At 37.9% G+C, this 17,905-nt stretch overlaps 1 protein-coding gene across 2 annotated transcripts in view; it reads right to left on the reverse strand.

Annotated features, from left to right (window-relative positions):
- LOC107698028 (autophagy-related protein 2 homolog A-like) overlaps nt 1–17,905 on the reverse strand; it is a 28,097-nt gene that overhangs the window by 5,613 nt on the left and 4,579 nt on the right. Inside the window, exons 8-35 of one of the 2 annotated variants that reach the window (XM_016498941.1) lie at nt 17,375–17,545; nt 14,133–14,275; nt 13,330–13,405; nt 12,968–13,220; nt 12,739–12,880; nt 9,465–9,563; nt 9,198–9,365; nt 8,803–9,067; nt 8,212–8,299; nt 7,910–8,078; nt 7,691–7,833; nt 7,323–7,477; nt 6,808–6,965; nt 6,528–6,678; nt 6,215–6,399; nt 5,730–5,810; nt 4,955–5,061; nt 4,780–4,872; nt 4,627–4,697; nt 4,459–4,535; nt 3,701–3,871; nt 3,496–3,622; nt 2,617–2,840; nt 2,151–2,380; nt 1,796–1,931; nt 1,504–1,716; nt 1,329–1,430; nt 1,153–1,237 (exon numbers count right to left, since the gene is read on the reverse strand). In XM_016498941.1, the coding sequence (XP_016354427.1) occupies nt 1,153–1,237; nt 1,329–1,430; nt 1,504–1,716; nt 1,796–1,931; nt 2,151–2,380; nt 2,617–2,840; nt 3,496–3,622; nt 3,701–3,871; nt 4,459–4,535; nt 4,627–4,697; nt 4,780–4,872; nt 4,955–5,061; nt 5,730–5,810; nt 6,215–6,399; nt 6,528–6,678; nt 6,808–6,965; nt 7,323–7,477; nt 7,691–7,833; nt 7,910–8,078; nt 8,212–8,299; nt 8,803–9,067; nt 9,198–9,365; nt 9,465–9,563; nt 12,739–12,880; nt 12,968–13,220; nt 13,330–13,405; nt 14,133–14,275; nt 17,375–17,545 (4,083 nt within the window). Of the gene's footprint in view, nt 1–1,152; nt 1,238–1,328; nt 1,431–1,503; nt 1,717–1,795; nt 1,932–2,150; nt 2,381–2,616; nt 2,844–3,495; nt 3,623–3,700; nt 3,872–4,458; nt 4,536–4,626; nt 4,698–4,779; nt 4,873–4,954; nt 5,062–5,729; nt 5,811–6,214; nt 6,400–6,527; nt 6,679–6,807; nt 6,966–7,322; nt 7,478–7,690; nt 7,834–7,909; nt 8,079–8,211; nt 8,300–8,802; nt 9,068–9,197; nt 9,366–9,464; nt 9,564–12,738; nt 12,881–12,967; nt 13,221–13,329; nt 13,406–14,132; nt 14,276–17,374; nt 17,546–17,905 lie in introns of both variants that reach the window. The other variant, XM_016498940.1, reaches the window with a different exon arrangement.

Below are 17,905 nucleotides of genomic sequence, written 5' to 3' on the forward strand. Positions count from 1 at the left end.
ATACAAATAAAATAAACAGTGCTTTTCAGGTTTTTTAGGTAGGTCTAACATTAGTTTTTAGGTACAGAAATTGAATAAAGTAATCAAATGTAAAATAACATTGCATATTTGACTGTATAAATTAAAGATTAATCCTTATTAAAGTTACAAACGTTATTTAATCAAGAGCAGTGAGAGATTTCCATGTTGTTGCTGTTTGATTAACATTAAGAAAGTGCTGTCACTTTAAGAGAATGCACTGATCCAGTGCACTGATACTGTACGTTCAGCCGAATATGTCTGCTAGGATACTCACCAAGATGGGCATTTTGACAATTTTTGTGTGAATTTGTCCATTCAACCACAATACTCCAAAGAGAGCTTAATATTTGCGCACGTTCTGAGACGCGGGTTCACGCGCTTCAGATGAGCGACCACACAGATCTTCTCACTGCACGCGCGAGTTCACGTCTTCTGGCTCTTTAATATTTAAACTGGCAAGGCTTAAATGAGTTTAGTTTAAACACAGATAGCAACGTGTGCTGTTCAGGTCTCACCTGCGCTATCAACACGTGATAACAGGATAAATGACAGTTATTCCAGCATAAAGCACTCGCATTGATTAAAGAGTGACTGGTTTGTCCACGTATTGTTTTTTTTTCTCTCTCATCGCTCTTGTTGTAATGTATTGGGAAGCCAGAATTTGTATCCATCAACAGAAACAAGCATTAGCCGAACTCTAACAAACCATATTACAGATTCATTGTCAGATTTAATTTGAGCCGCGGTCCTAGTGTATGCCGAACTGTGTGTGGAAAACGGAACGGTTCGATTTTTTACCGAGAACCGTTGCACCCCTAATATAAATAAGCAACAAACTGAAATAAGTTGAAGTTGAAGCACTAAAATTAGTAAACCTAGACTAAAACTTTAAAAAAATATATATATATATTAAATGAAATGAATGAAACTAAAATAGCAATATATATAAAACCTTGGCTAATAGACAAAATGTCAAAAATCACAAATTATTTAAAAATAAACTAAATTTAAAATGAAAACTGAAAATACAAAAATAAAAGCCAACTCAAAATATTAATAAACAAATAATAATAAATAAAAAAAAGTAACAAATTAACAATAAATAAATTCATTCATGGGGGGCAGACTTACCCTCAGCTGCAGGGTCGATGGATAGGTAAGGATTAACTCCTGCAGCCATGTTACTGAAAAAGTCCTTCAAGAAGAAAAGTGCGTCCTAGGAAATGAAAACGAACGCGACTTTTACGGAGCCTGATATGAAACATTATTTGTTCTGTGCTGAAAAATGGTTCTCGCATAATGAGTACCTGGTCGATATTGAGTCGCAGTGGTAACAGACTGACTCTCAGACAGCACTCTGGTCCGCCCAAACCTGATTCAGGCATCACCTGCAGCGCTTTCACTGTCAACTACAGCAACAATTGAGCCAGGTAAGAACACAAACAGAAACTTGTTCACTTTGTATCCCGCTCTCTATCTCACCATGTTGGAGTGAGCTCTGCGTGGCATGCTCTCACTGGTGTACAGGTACAGGAACTTGTTGATTTGAGAGGAAGCCAGACGGTCTCGCACCTCCAGTTCCTGGACGATAAACACTTGGCGGGAAATAGGCTGTTCTCCGAGGCCGGGTCCTTCTGCATCTGGTCCTGCAGCAGGGGGCGCCACCACTGGGTACGTCTCATGCTGGAAACTGACCTGAAGAGAGAGAAAGAGGTTATAGAACTAGAAACAAGGCTTTCTGAATCTTCAAATCACTGATTGCAATACATTATACCTTTGTCAGCTGTATCTCCATGAGCAGTGTGTGCTGTCGCCCACTTCCCCCAACCCACCGCCAGGAGTTCTGGGGCCGCGAGGGCCCCGCTGAACGAGAGGGAGAACCACGGGCTCCGGGAGCAGCTGAGCGAACTCTTTGATACACAAACATTTCATATAATGTGATTTCAACTTTAAGGCATTTTCACACCTGGCTCGTTTGGAGCACTTGTTTCAGAACCTGTTGCCTTGTGAAAACAAGCTGAACCATAAAGAAAATGCAACATTGTAACAATCTGTAACAAGTCCTTGTTTCAAAACAAAGCAAAGATCTACGGACACCCTCAAAGTCAGGCTTTCTCAGACCTACTCACTTATGGCCGTGTGGTGTGTGGGCCGAGCTGGGTTTGCCACCGAAGTCTTTGCCGCCATACAAGTGCCAGACGACAGACACCTCTCGGAGCACCACTCTGTTCTGAGGCACTGGGAAGCGGGCCGGGGCGCGCAGCAGATCTGAACTGCCCCGAGGCCGAGAGTAGTAACCATCCCGCACCTTTATAGGGTCCTGGGAGAGCACCGTCACCACAGGCTCACCGTCTCTAGGCTGTCAGAGAGAGAGAAACTGCACTCTAAAAAAATCAATTTTCAAAGTTATAAATAAAACCGATTTATTGGGGTATGTTTTGCAAGAAAATACCATTTTCGTCTTTCTACTTCAAGATTTCATGATTTATTCAATGTGTTACTTGCCTGTTTCTTTGTAATTATTTATGAAATTGTTTTTTTTGCCAGAGTATTAATTAAAGGCTAGAGAAGAATATGAAAACTGAGGGTACATACTGGGATGCCCATCCCAGGAGCCTCTAGGATGCAGAAGTCGTCGTTGTCGGTGGAACCCTCTGATCCTTCCTCTGACATCATATCTGCATGAGCTTCCATAGCTGTGCTGACCAGTCCATCAATATCAGACTCCTCCCCTTCTAGAACAGAGGGGCGGTGCTTGGGGGCTTCTCCCGGGAACAGATAGACTGAGACAGGCGAGGCTCGGCGAATGGAGGGAGAACCTGCTTTATAAATACACAGAAGCAAATAACCATTAATCTATAACACTCAAGTTTGGTGTCTTTTTGGCTATACTTTTTTTCAGCAAGGATGCATTAAACCGATCAAAAGTAACAGTAAATGCATTTATAATGTTACAAAAGTTTTCGATTTCAAATTAATTCTGTTCTTTTATACTTTCTGTTCACTCCTGAAAACAAGTACCACAGTTTCCACAAAAATATGAAGCAGCACAGCTGTTTTTTGAGATAAGAACTATTTCTGAGCAGAAATCAGCATATTAGAATGATTTCTGAAGGACCATGTGACACTGAAGACTGGAGTAATGATGCTGACAGCACAGGAATAAATAGCATTTTAAAATATATTCAGACAGAAAACAGTTATTTTAAATGATAATAATACTTCACAATACTATTGATTTCACTGTCTTTTAGATTAAATAAATGCAGCCTTGGTGAGCATAAGAGTTCTTTCAAAATTATACCAAGCCCAAACTATTTTCAAATTTATAAAAGATTAGTCATGAAACAACTACATTAACTAAATGCCACATAAACATCTGGATTAGTCATGAAACAAATACATAAACTTAAATGCCACACGTTTTGTTGTTATAGACATGCCTTTATATATAAACCACTTCCAGTGTCTTACCAGAATCTTGGGTGTCTTCCTGTAGGATTCTCTCGGTGTCAATCAAGGCATCTGTGAGGTCACACTGGTTAATCTCTGCTGTCTCTGCTGGAGGGCAGGGTGGAAGGGAGGCAGGACTTTCTGACAGCTAAAAGAGAGAGATTTTAGAGCTGTATACAAATGGGAAAAGCAGCTATAAATATAAAGCTGTAAAAAAAAATCATACCAGAAGTTTCTGTCCGGCGATCTCTGTGGGGGATGTGTGGCGAGGGGGAGGGTGAAGATCGCCCTGGGAAACCAGGTACTGCAGCATGTTAACCAGAGCAGCGCACGAGTCGGCACAGGTGTGCACGTGAACTACATTATTAGAACAACGAAGCTCGAACAACGGCTGAGTCTGCAAATATGATTAAAGAAACATAGATAGTTATTAACAAAATGGAAGATAAAAACAGAGTAAAAAAAATGCTGCTACTGCATAGTCCAGCATTGTGTCAGGCTATAATTTATCTAAAACGACATTATGTAATTACTGTATAATTTTGTAACCTTAAAAGGAATATATGCACTTCTATTCATATGCAGTAAAATTAATTTGTCACATCCCATGATTAAGAGACTTGCAAGAAAGATAAAATGTGAAATAGACTGCTAAACCTAATTAACTAGTAAACTAGTTTAATTTAAAGATAATAAATAATTAATATAAAATATATCAATAAATAACATTTATTACATTAAAATATCACAAATAATTATTTAAAATAATAATAATTAATATTATTATTACTTTTAATTAATTAACATAAAATCTTGATGTTCAAAAAAATAAAACTGGGACTTGTCACTGGCCAACTACCTATGTAACACAGTTATATAAATTCATTTACTTACAATGCACACTGTAAAAAAAACGATTCTCCAAATAATATAATTGAAATGCTAAGAAATCTTCAAGCCAGTGGAGGTTGGCATGGAACTAACCAGTTTACTCGAGTCAGTTCCTTTCCAAGTTGTTATGGCCAGTTCCAGCAGATCAATGTCTAACACACACACATAGTCTGAGACAGACAAAAACGATATGATTAGAGGTGGCCCACCTATAGACATTAATGCAAAAACAAGATTTTAAAAGCTATGTTTGTTCTGTACCTCGTCTCAAATCCACAGTATCACTTTCACATTTATCGGACAGGTACAACGCAGAGTCATCTAAGATAAACCTAAAAGAAGATTTCAGATCTGTTAGGGCCAATCAAATAATTTCAGCGCAACCATTTAAGATCACACCACAGTGATAAGTACCTGAGGTGAAAGGTCGCAGTGTCCACAATGATGTTGCTGGATAAAGAAAAGGACTCAGCTGTAAACAAAACTCGCAGAGGAAGATAAAGCGGCCTGCAGGGAGAAATGAAAAAGAAAGTTTACAGAATGAACTAATAGTATTTGTGAGACCAAACATTCAGTGTTACTACAATACCTGTAGTCCACTGCACAGGTCGCCAGGTGAGTGTGAAGAACCGTGATGACGGCAGGTGGGGTGTAGCCTAAAATGTCATCATCAATGACATCAAGGAAATCAACAATCTGTATAGAGAACAGTGTTATTATAATTAACTGAAACTAAAAACACATTTGAGTTATTTGCATTAATGTTGACTGAAACCTAACAATTATTTTTATTTCAGCTAGTTGCAATATAGTAGCAACATCTCATTTAATTCGGTTTAACTTGATGTACTAAAATAACTAAAACTGGATTAAAAATGAATGAAAACAAAAACACAACAAAATTACTCAAGTAAAAATGGAGAAAATAAAAATAAAAACTAATTAACATATTAATAAAACCTATAAAAGTATCTCAATGTTACTAAAATAGCATTGATAGAGAATGCAGAAAAAATATCAGAAATAAATAATTACTACTACTACTAATAATACATAATTGAAGTCAAAACAGTGATGTTAAAACTAAAGCCATTACAATATAAAATTAATAAAAAATATAAAAAACAAAAAAACAAAACAATAAATCTAAATATTAGATGAAAAACCTAAAAGAGTTTTAAGTACTTTTAAGAAAAACTTGCCATGGCAACTAATTGAAATACATTTCTGTTGAAATGACTAAAACTGAAATAAAAACAGATTAAATCTAAATTTGTGGATTAAAAATCCACATTAGCCAATCATTCACGACAGATCCACACACCTATTTTAAGTTGATATCTAATCTAGCTACCAACAGGTACCTGCTCATGCCAGCTATGATTGGTTAACGCCATGTGATGTCGTAAAGTAGCACCATGGAGTCGCAGTGCGACCAGAAACTCCTGCAAAGAAAATGAGATGAATACTTATAAACAGTGTTGGGAAGGTTACTTTGGAAATGTAATAGGCTACAGATTACAAGTTACCCTATTTAAAATGTAATAGTAGTGTAACTTTTTCAATTACTTTATTAAAGTAATGTAACTGATTACTTTTGATTACTTTTTGATTACTTTTCTACATTTCTAATGAATGTTTATTTGCAACTCTTAATCATTTTCAAACATTTACACCATGCAGGGTTAACCTTACAGTAGTGCTCAACACTGTCAGACTTTACATAACGCCGTTACATGTAACTAGTTACTCCCCAACACTGCTTATAAATGACAAACAAACAACAATCATCCCATAATTAACCCAACTGACGACAACTTCTGCGACAAGAAGATGAGATAACACAGACCTTCACATTCCTTTCAAGATCTAATGTGATCTTGATGGCAGTCGACAGCATCTGAACGTCGGTTTCTCGGCCACCAACACTGCTCACTCCCACCTCTGTGGGGTAAATGGTAGGGTCCAGATGACCCGGTGAAGTGAATCTGGGCATTTCCAGTTTCACAGGAATAGGGGAGTCTGGGACCTCGGCTATATAAAGAGCCAAAGACACAAAAGCAACTTTTTGCATTTCAGAACAGGATAACAACTTTTTCCCATGCAATAACTATAAGGAGTATAAGAGACTAGATGTCATTTTAAATGGTTTAACAGCTCACCTTTATGGTACAGCTCTACTCTTCTGCTTTCTACGGTAAGGAAGTTGAGATTGGGATTGTTCTGGTGTTGCGTTACACTAAAAATCTTTCCTCCTTCCAAGTCCAAAATGAGTTCTCCATGACAGAGGTCCATTTTACGTCCAGCTTCATTCTTCAAAGGAATGGTATCAGAATTTGATGTGAGTAAAGTGAAACTTTACTGCCACTGGTGTCGACTTCTATAATTTTGCTATTGTGACAACGCTACAATTTATCACACAGTTTTTTTTTTTGCATTTACCTTGCAATCCGTCATAGCTTGGAGACGACCTTTGCCAATCAGAACCGTTAAACAGAGCAGACTGAGGGCGTGGCTGGACTGAGGCTCTAACTGTTTCCTTTGTTTTGATTGGCTGGTTGAGAAGAACAGTGGCGGCTCCTCCTCCTCAGAGTCAGATTCTGGGTGAGTGAAAAAAATTATAATCTTTAACTGAAGCCAAAACACTGTTGTTGCTGTTAACTAAAACGAAAAAAAAAAAAAAAACTTGCCTTAGCAACCAATTTAAATAAAATAAGTTTAAGATTAAATTATTAAAACTATAACAAAAATCAATTAAAACTATATAGAAATATAAAAAAAAGACTAATAAAAATGACAAAAGCACAAAAAAATTATTAACAAAAACTACAATTAAAATTAAGACTGAAAATATAAAAGTAGAAGCATGTACAAAATATTAATAATTGCAAAAATAGTATATAAAACAAGTCAAAATGTTCATAACTCAACATATGAAACAAATGAGCATGACTGACCCAGCCTGAAGGCAGATTTACAGAGGTAAAATTCATCCTTCTCAGGTCTGTACTGGTGGGAGGGACTACGAGAACTTTGAAAAGAAGAAGGAGGAGCAGGAGGAGGGAACGGAGGAGGTGGAGGAGGTTCCCACATCAACAGATCATTATTAATCCTGGGGAGAAAGAGATAGTGGAGGTTGACCAGTCAAACATGGCTTTATTTTTACATGGCATTTATTTTATTTTACTTATTTCATTTGTACCCAACACAACATGCATATAATCTGAAATGGACATTAATTCTGAAAAGGGCATTTCAAAGTCAATGTTTAGAGATCATTTTTTCAAAAGTTCATTCTCTTGAATGTGTGAGTGTTGAGCAATACCTGTTATAGATGCTCAGAAAAGCCTCTTTACTGGGAAGGAGAATGTAGGCTACAGGAAAGGTGATATCAAACACATACTGACACTGACAGATACACTGAGTCTGAAACTCATCCATCTCCTCTGGGTCTGCTGGGATCACCATCTGAGACAGAGACAGAGAACGAGTCAAGTACAGGAATGAAAGAAAGACCGAAAGACAGCCAGACAGATGGACGTACCTCTTCGGTCTCAAACATAGTGCGGTTGGAGGAGAAAGGAGAGCTGTTCTTCTCTCGGAGTTCACAGGGGTTCTCTAGAGACATGGAGCCCAGCCCCAGATCCCTGTTCACCCCTTCACACACACCTGTGCTGTCAGAACCCGCTCCTTCATTCACTCGTATCTGAATCCTATAGATGGATAAGAGAGGGAACTACAAATGCTTTCCTAAGATTCGCTGTTTTCTTCCAACTAAAGATTTGTATGACACATTGTATTGTACTCAAAGCATAATCTCAGACACACATACACTCTCTAACTCACCTGGGAATGCCATCAGGGTTCTGTGGATCTGGGCTCTTTTGCACACGGATACAGGGAAATGCCTCTCCCTCCCAGCCCTCATACACTCCTAAAACACACACATACACACTCCAGGTGAGTTTAGAGAGAAAATACCACTGCATCCTGAACACTAGACCTTAAAATGAATCCAACCAGACTGAAACAGAAACAGAATTTAATAAAAAGAGTTTAGATCCACCAGGATTTGATCGAATCGTTATTATTAAAGGGATAGTAAAAAAGATATTTTGAGGAATGTTGGCAACCAAACAGTTGCTGGTAGCTACTGGCTTCCATAGCATGGACAAAAAAGGATGGAAGTCAACGGCTACCAGCAACTGTTTGGCTACCAACATTTGTTAAAATATTTTCTTTTGTGTTCAGCAAAAGAATGATTCATGAGAATGAATAAATGATGACAAATTTTTCATTTTTGGGTGAACTATCCCTTTACATTTTAACATTATAAACTGTCACTATTGTTTAATTTAATGTGTCCTTGCTGTATTAATTGCTTAGAAAGAAAAAAAAGCGTATATGACAACTGAAAAAAATAAATGGACGCCTCACCATGCATATCAGTGAAACAGGCCTCCAGTAGTTTGGTGAGTTTGGCCCCTGGGCTGCAGGGGCCATCCTGCTGAACGTCTGGCCCCTGCTGAGACTTCAGCTCCAGATTAGAGATCTGCAGGCTCAAGATCTCATTTCGCACTGCACACTGGCTCAGGGGCCGCCTCAGCCCCAGGGGTCGAAGGTCAGGGATGGGGAAACGGACCTTCAACACGGCATAAGGAGATTGAAGCAGGAGAGAAGAATGGAGCTCCAACAAATGAGACTGCAGAGAAAAAGATAGAGGATTAAACCATACATTACAAACAATGTCACTATGTAAGGTTAAAAAATAAACCATTTTTGCTGAGGTAGGGGTATTATGTTGTTGTTTTCGATCAGGAGAGTTTAGTGACCTCTGCAGCCTGCTCTGTGTTTCTTTGAGACGGTGCTGGACAGTGCCTCAGGGCCTGCAGGATGTCCTCCAGTCGGCCTATAATGTCCAGGTCCAACTCAGAGCTGAGCTCCCCGAGCTCGACTCGAAGAGAGCTGTCCCTGCGTATCACACGACGCCTGCTTCCACTCTATAGGAGAACAGGAAAAACAGTTTCATATAGATCTATCGCTGAAAGTATAAAAGACACAAACACTTCTCAAAAAACAATGTCATAGGACTGTAGTACCTTACGCATGTGCTTCTCAGAAAGACTGTGGTGGAACTGGGCACAGGGTCTGGCAGTGGTGCCCATCGTGAAGAGACCAGCTGACTGGAACTGCAAAAGCTGGGAAAAGAAAACGTGTGGACGCACATGCTCATTTTAAAGGAACTCTTCCAGAACCTTCATCAGCCTGCATGATGTCTCCTGCTGGATTTGCAAACTTTTGGCCGACTCACTTGTCGTAACTCAAACTGTATTCACATCTGTTTAAAATTCTCCCTGGAGCAGTTGGCAAAGCCTTGGACGTGTGACTGTATTACACCATTACACCACTGTAATAATCTGGTGACCAACTGGTAATTTTCTGATTTTAATGGCTGTTTGACTGTTTTGACAGTACAGATTGTGGTCTAGAGGGCAACAGCGATTAAAAATTAAACACAATACTCTACAAAATGATGCAACAAAAGTGTTTCAAGAGAATGTATAATAAAATAATAAAAACAGAACTTTACTTGCTGTTTGCTTTAAATAAGAGAGTTCAAAAAGTTATTCAGTATTCAGCATTTGGCCAGTATGTGAAGGCCAGCCAAACAAAGTGGAGGTCATTTGCATGTATTCTTCAAGATCCAGCTATTTAATCCCAAGCTTATTTTAACTTTTAGGGGTCAGAGAGAGGGTGGAAATGATCAGAAAAACGAATTAGTAACACTTAAAAGGGATAGTTTACCCAAAATTCTGTCATTAATTACTCGCCTTTATGTCGTTCCAAACCCGTAAGTCCCTACGTTCATCTTCGGAACACAAATTAAAATATTTTTGATGAAATCTGAGAGCTTTCTGACCCTGCATAAACAGCAACGCAACTGACACGTTCAAGGTCCAGAAAAGTAGTAAGGACATCGATAAAATATTCCATGTGACATCAGTGGTTCAACCGTAATTTTATGAAGCTACGAGAGTAGCATTCGTGGTACTCTCGTGAACGTGTGTTGAATTCTGACACAGAAGAGAAGAAATTGTTGAATTAAGTCTGTTTAAGTATAATGAATTAAGTATATTAAGTTTTTTTTTTGGTTTCTTCACGTACAAAAAGTATTCTCGCATTCATAAAATAACGGTTGAACCACTGATGTCACATGGACTATTTTAATGATGTCCTTACTACCTTTCTGGACCTTGAACGTGTCAGTTGTATTGCTGTTTATGCAGGGCCAGAAAGCTCTCAGATTTCATCAAAAATATCTTAATTTGTGTTCTGAAGATGAACCAAGGTCTTACAGGTTTGGAACAACATTAGAGTGAGTAATTAATGTCAGAATTTTAATTTCTGGATGAACTATCCCTTTAACAATGAGGTTCAATCCCTTAAAATTTGTTAATGCATTAGATTAGATGTGATTTGAGGAGAAACATAATTGTGATTTTCCTGATAACAATTGTGATTGTGATTTCAAATGTGTTTAGGTTTGCTGTGCTTGTTTGTAGGGCTGAATAATAAATAAATAAATCAATCAATCAATAATATCCAAAATTCTGAATTTTAAAATGTTCAAACCATCCAGCTTTTATTTTGAAAGAAAGCTGCAGAGAAGCTGAAGAGCTATTTTGTTGACATGCATGTATTTATTTAAAATGCAGCCTTTTCAATTTGATAATCACACTAAGCAATACCACGATTTCAGTTTTATTTATTTTTATAAATCAACCTATAATACATTAACCTAGATACACATTGTAACCAATACACATTGTATTAATGTTATTAAAATAAAAGTTAGTTCATAATTTTAATTTATGCTAACAAATTGAACTTCACTGTAAGTTTACTACCATTTTTACTACCATTTTATATAAGTGGACTTTAGCTGGAAAAAAAAAAATATTGTTTTAAAATCTGCACTGTAACTCAGATTTTGGTAAACCTTGATGACTCACCAATCAAATTATTATTATTAAAATTAAAATTATTACCTCTGTGTACTGTGGACCGCCCGAGTCCCACAGGCACTCCAGAAGTTCCAGCCTGCTGAAGGAGAGGTCAGAGGTCGTGGCTCGGGTGTGCCGCCCTGCACTACGCATCTCACAAGCCAGCTGCACTGCTGCACCGGTCACCCTAATGACCAGAGGTCAGAGAGAGTCAAAAGGAGTGTGTGGACATGCATATACCGTAGGTGAGCATAGCAGGTAATTCCTGCCATACCTGATGTGGGAGTGGGGACATGCTTTAGCAAAGTTTCCTCTCAGATTGTGGAAGTCTCTCTCACTGAACATGCTGTCCTTAAAGAACCCAAGCTCACGGAAAAACAACTGTGACACCTCAGCCAATGAGGACAGCCCATCAGGCCCGGGAGGCGGGTCCTGCTCTAACAGAGTAAGTGTGACTCCGCCCAGAGAGAGGCGGAGCAAGGAGTCTGGTTTCAGCGGCTCTGATTGACTGCTTCGAGATGACCGTTCTATTCGGGGAAAAAAAACAAAGACTGATGACGGATTGCAAGAGAAAGCTATAATTGAATGCAGTGACACACACAACATGTGTTGTTTAAAACAGGTTTAGATACATACTGGTCTTAATTTGTGTTCTGAAGATGAACCAAGGTCTTACAGGTTTGGAACAACATTAGAGTGAGTAATTAATGTCAGAATTTTAATTTCTGGATGAACTATCCCTTTAACAATGAGGTTCAATCCCTTAAAATTTGTTAATGCATTAGATTAGATGTGATTTGAGGAGAAACATAATTGTGATTTTCCTGATAACAATTGTGATTGTGATTTCAAATGTGTTTAGGTTTGCTGTGCTTGTTTGTAGGGCTGAATAATAAATAAATAAATCAATCAATCAATAATATCCAAAATTCTGAATTTTAAAATGTTCAAACCATCCAGCTTTTATTTTGAAAGAAAGCTGCAGAGAAGCTGAAGAGCTATTTTGTTGACATGCATGTATTTATTTAAAATGCAGCCTTTTCAATTTGATAATCACACTAAGCAATACCACGATTTCAGTTTTATTTATTTTTATAAATCAACCTATAATACATTAACCTAGATACACATTGTAACCAATACACATTGTATTAATGTTATTAAAATAAAAGTTAGTTCATAATTTTAATTTATGCTAACAAATTGAACTTCACTGTAAGTTTACTACCATTTTTACTACCATTTTATATAAGTGGACTTTAGCTGGAAAAAAAAAAATATTGTTTTAAAATCTGCACTGTAACTCAGATTTTGGTAAACCTTGATGACTCACCAATCAAATTATTATTATTAAAATTAAAATTATTACCTCTGTGTACTGTGGACCGCCCGAGTCCCACAGGCACTCCAGAAGTTCCAGCCTGCTGAAGGAGAGGTCAGAGGTCGTGGCTCGGGTGTGCCGCCCTGCACTACGCATCTCACAAGCCAGCTGCACTGCTGCACCGGTCACCCTAATGACCAGAGGTCAGAGAGAGTCAAAAGGAGTGTGTGGACATGCATATACCGTAGGTGAGCATAGCAGGTAATTCCTGCCATACCTGATGTGGGAGTGGGGACATGCTTTAGCAAAGTTTCCTCTCAGATTGTGGAAGTCTCTCTCACTGAACATGCTGTCCTTAAAGAACCCAAGCTCACGGAAAAACAACTGTGACACCTCAGCCAATGAGGACAGCCCATCAGGCCCGGGAGGCGGGTCCTGCTCTAACAGAGTAAGTGTGACTCCGCCCAGAGAGAGGCGGAGCAAGGAGTCTGGTTTCAGCGGCTCTGATTGACTGCTTCGAGATGACCGTTCTATTCGGGGAAAAAAAACAAAGACTGATGACGGATTGCAAGAGAAAGCTATAATTGAATGCAGTGACACACACAACATGTGTTGTTTAAAACAGGTTTAGATACATACTGGGAGGTCTGCTACATTGAGGCAAACTAGATAAGGATCCTGGTACAGGATAACGACGAGGACAGTTGAGCATTCCCTGTAAGAGACATATAAAAGTGCAAGTCAATTAGGGCTGCATGATAAATCGCATGCGATATTTAATGCGCATCTTGTCAGAAAGCCGGTTCTGTAATCAGCGGTAAATCTCCATCACGTGCGTGCTTTCACATTGAGCAGCATTAACTACATAGAGCCGTTGTTCACTGACGAGCTGCGCAAAAAATCGCGCGAATATGAACGTGGTTTTGCGCAGCTCGTCAGTGAACAACGGCTCTATGTAGTTAATGCTGCTCAATGTGAAAGCACGCACGTGATGGAGATTTACCGCTGATTACAGAACCAGCTTTACTGATAAGATGCGCGTTAAATATCGCATGCGATTTATCGTGCAGCCCTAAAGCCAATCATACACTGTACATAGATAGCTGATGAATAACAGGTTGATGGACTTTTTTAGTTAAACATTGCTGCAAGTGAGTTTTGAAAATGTAGCCTATCAATTAATATGTGGTCAGAAAAAGTGCATGCATAATAATAAGAATAAAAGATAAAAGAATTAGCAAAATACATGTGACATGCTATACAGCAAATCAAATGCGTCTTTACAAAAAAAGTTTTTGCAAGCTGTTCAAACCAAGTCTGGTGCCAATTTTTTGTCATTCTCTGAAAAACGTTTGGACACCTGAATGAACATCAGAAATACAAAATATGCTGAACTTCATTAGAGAAGACCTTTACACCATTGAGTTCATAACAGCACTGACCTGTGGAGACAGAGGGTTTGTTTGAACCAGGCTGCTCTGGCTATGAATGGACGACTCCATATCGCTGTCTGACAGTTCACTCCCAGAGCGTGTTGACAACACACTGCTGGTCATACAGCCAAGACCCATCGAACAAAACATCTCTGAGAAACAAGAGACAAAAGTAAGAAATTTTAGCAAATAATGAACTACAAATAGTTCCAGAAAATGAAAATCAGGAGAATAAAATCAGACATTGCAATTTTCGTCAAGAGTCTGAATCCTTACTTGTAAAATGTATGTATGATCAGATTTAACCCTAAATTTCATGGATTTCATCCAATGTCAAAGTGAGGAACAAATTGGGTTTAATTAAGACAGAAACTGACGTGAAAATGTTCTTATGCATTGCATACACCAACTGAATAGCAAGTGTACAAACTTTCTGGCATTCATATAACTAACAGTTAATCAATTAATTCAACATTGTATGTGAAAATGTAAAGATAAATAGGGATATACAGTAGTCAACATTTGAAGTGGATCAAAACCTTTCATCAAAGTTGTCCTAAAACCAAAATGTGTTCTTGTCTTAGGACAACTTCGATGAACTTTTTTGATCCACTCCAAATGCTGACTACTGTATACATATGGATGTTTTATACATTTCGGAAACTGTTGCACATTCACATTTATGATCATTATACATCTTTATAAATGAGGCCCATGGAGAAAATGGCTGTATATGGTCTACTATTTAAAACAATAGTATGTGAATTAGTGTGTTATTTAGCAAATGGCATCCAGTTATCAAAAAAAGAATCTATAAAGAGAAGTTAAACACCCTAACTCTTATTGCTTCCTGGCATGTTGATACTAGCTATGTTTCCATCCAAAGATGTGAATCTATCTTATGCGCAAAACTGGAATATCGCATAAAACATTTGTGAAAAAAGCACCGTTTCCATCCAACGAGTCAAAAGCCCTATTCGGACGGTAATTGTTTCTCAGGGGGACGTAAGTGATTTTCACCATTTACAGGGGGTAGTTGGTGATTTTAAAGGAACACGCCACTATTTTTGAAAATAGGCTAATTTTCCAACTCCCCTAGAGGTAAACAGTGGAGTTTTACCGTTTTCTAATCAATTCAGCCGATCTCCGGGTCTGGCGGTAGCACTTTTAGCTGCAGCTTAGCATAGATTATTGAATCTGATTAGACCGTTAGCAACTTGCTCAAAAATGACCAAAGAGTTTCGATATTTTTCCTATTACCTAGCTGGGGACTATTTTCAGGCGCTGTGTAATATCATTGCGCTGCTGCACCCATGGTACGGCAGCAAAGTTCCTTGATTATTACGCCGGAATGAGAGTATAGTTCCTAGCCATATCGGCCTAGAAAATCGTAACTTTTCATTTTCCGTCGGTCTTAGTACATGATGTAACTAAAGAAGATCAAGTTTTAAATAGGAAAAATATAGAAACTCTTTGGTAATTTTTGAGCGAGATGCTAACGATCTAATCAGATTCAATGATCTATGCTAAGCTGCAGCTAAAAGTGCTACCGCCAGACCTGGAGATCGGCTGAATGGATTCGAAAACGGTAAAACCCAACTGTTTAACTCTAGGGGAGTTGGAAAATTAGCCTTTTTTCAAAAATAGTGGCGTGTTCCTTTAATGCCGTCCGAATCCAGGATGTCAGTGTTTTTCTCTCACCATCCCCGTAAAAATCCCTGGCCGAATTACCTACTGTTTTTTGACAAACACTAAGGTCGTGTGGTAATTTAATTGCAGTCCGAATCCACATCTCTGAGTTTACGAGAAGAAATCGATTCAAAATTCAGTGTTAAACCCTTTTTGAGCACTCCCGAACACCGGAAGGTAACGTTGTACTTCGGTGTAATTTGCATACATATTTATTTCTGAAATGCTGGAAAGTATTTAAAAGAACAATACTTCATAACTGCTCCACCACAGCGACTGGGAAAAAGAAAAGCACGTAAACATTCGAAATGGGTCTTTATTATGGCAGCAGCAAATATGCAATACAATTTTAAAATGTGTATTATAAACAGATATACTGTATATCGCGTATAATTATATACAACTATAGCGCGTCTATTTTCCTATTTTTAAATGGGAGATTTAAATAATCCAATAATAAATAGGATTATATATTATAAAATATGCTTGGAATAATAAGAATACATTTTACATCAGTATTTTTTACATAATAAGTATTTTTAAATACATTTTACACAATAACAAGAATGAATTTGTTAATAAAATTTATTTTATTTACAGCAGACAATCATTTGACTGGCCACGTGAGCAGCGCGTTCCCAGGTTAGTAGGATCACAGAACTTGCTCCTCCACTGTGAATAGATCGCCATCCGAATCCACGAGTTTTATCACTGAGGTGATATGTAAATTTATTTTTACAGACGTCCACATGAGAAACTACCGTTCGAATCGGGCTAAAGAGAACAAAATCGTCACTTCCTGATAAACTGGCACTAAATATCTCTAAGAAAACTAGGATAAGCCACTGAATATAATAATTTTCATATATAATAAATTACTTGCGCCTCAGAGCGAGCAGATATAACACAATAAATGTAGCCATTGCTTTCGGAGGTGGATGCCTGCTGTTTGGGAACGCAGTCATGTAAGACAGTAATTATACAGAAATACTTTGATGACAGACTTTCCTCAGGCATTTCAGAATGACCAAAACAACATATAGATGCTGTGAACGAGATCGGTTCGCTGGTTAGTCAAGTTATCCCGTCTCATAGCGCAAAGTCACATGACTTTTTCAATGTGCATGGTGGAATTTATTCGGTAAATGTGTTTCCATTGTAGTTTATGCAATTTTTTTCTTATCGGATAAAAAGTTTATCCTACTCAATTGTGCGCATAAGTTTTTTATGCGCATTTTTTAGAATTTATGCGCATCTTGGCGTTTCCATCCAGCGATTTTTATGCGATATTCCAAAATAAGAATAAAAACAGGTGGATGAAAACATAGCTACTGTAACATATGAAACTGAACGTCAGGTTGAGCATATTGCATTGTGGAATACATTATTCCACAATCTAGTTGCACACTACACAATTTAGCAAACGTCATTCATAACAAAAAATAATTTACTTGCTGAAAAAATCTAGTAGTAATATAGTAGTATGCCAATCTGAACATACCCATAATTACAATCAGTCATCTACAATAATCCTAACAAAACATTGGCTCTTCTCTTCTCACCTCCGTTCTCCATGCTGGTGACATATGGTTCTGCTTCCAGCTCCAGATCTCTGTCATGCATTTCTGAGTTTAGCTGCTTACTAAGATCCTCTTCAATCAATCGCAGATCATCAGAACCCAGAGGCCTAGAAACACCCCCACCGGACACACCACCACCACCACCACCGCCATCTGACAACAAAGAGAGAAAGAGCACAGTCATTCCACTGGACACTGTCAATCAGACAAGTACATCCAGGCATAAGAACAGTTTTTTCCACAGGCGATCTCCATTTTGAACAGCAGCTAGCACACCCACCACTAGTCTAGTTGTTGTTTATAGATCAATATCCTTATGGTGCTTACGCAACCTAGGGGTTAGACAGTAGAATATGTTTTAGCATTTTAATAGTAATAGAATTAATCATTTAAATAATAGAATATCAATCATGTAAAACATTATTTTTTATATGTTTATACAATAATTTATTTAAATATGTCTTCAGCATGTGTTCTAATTACTACATAAAAAATAGAAATAAGGCAGAAAAA

The sequence above is a fragment of the Sinocyclocheilus anshuiensis genome, unplaced genomic scaffold (genome assembly GCF_001515605.1).
Source record: "Sinocyclocheilus anshuiensis isolate Anshui unplaced genomic scaffold, SAMN03320099.WGS_v1.1 scaffold2388, whole genome shotgun sequence".
NCBI classification, from domain to species: Eukaryota; Metazoa; Chordata; class Actinopteri; order Cypriniformes; family Cyprinidae; genus Sinocyclocheilus; species Sinocyclocheilus anshuiensis.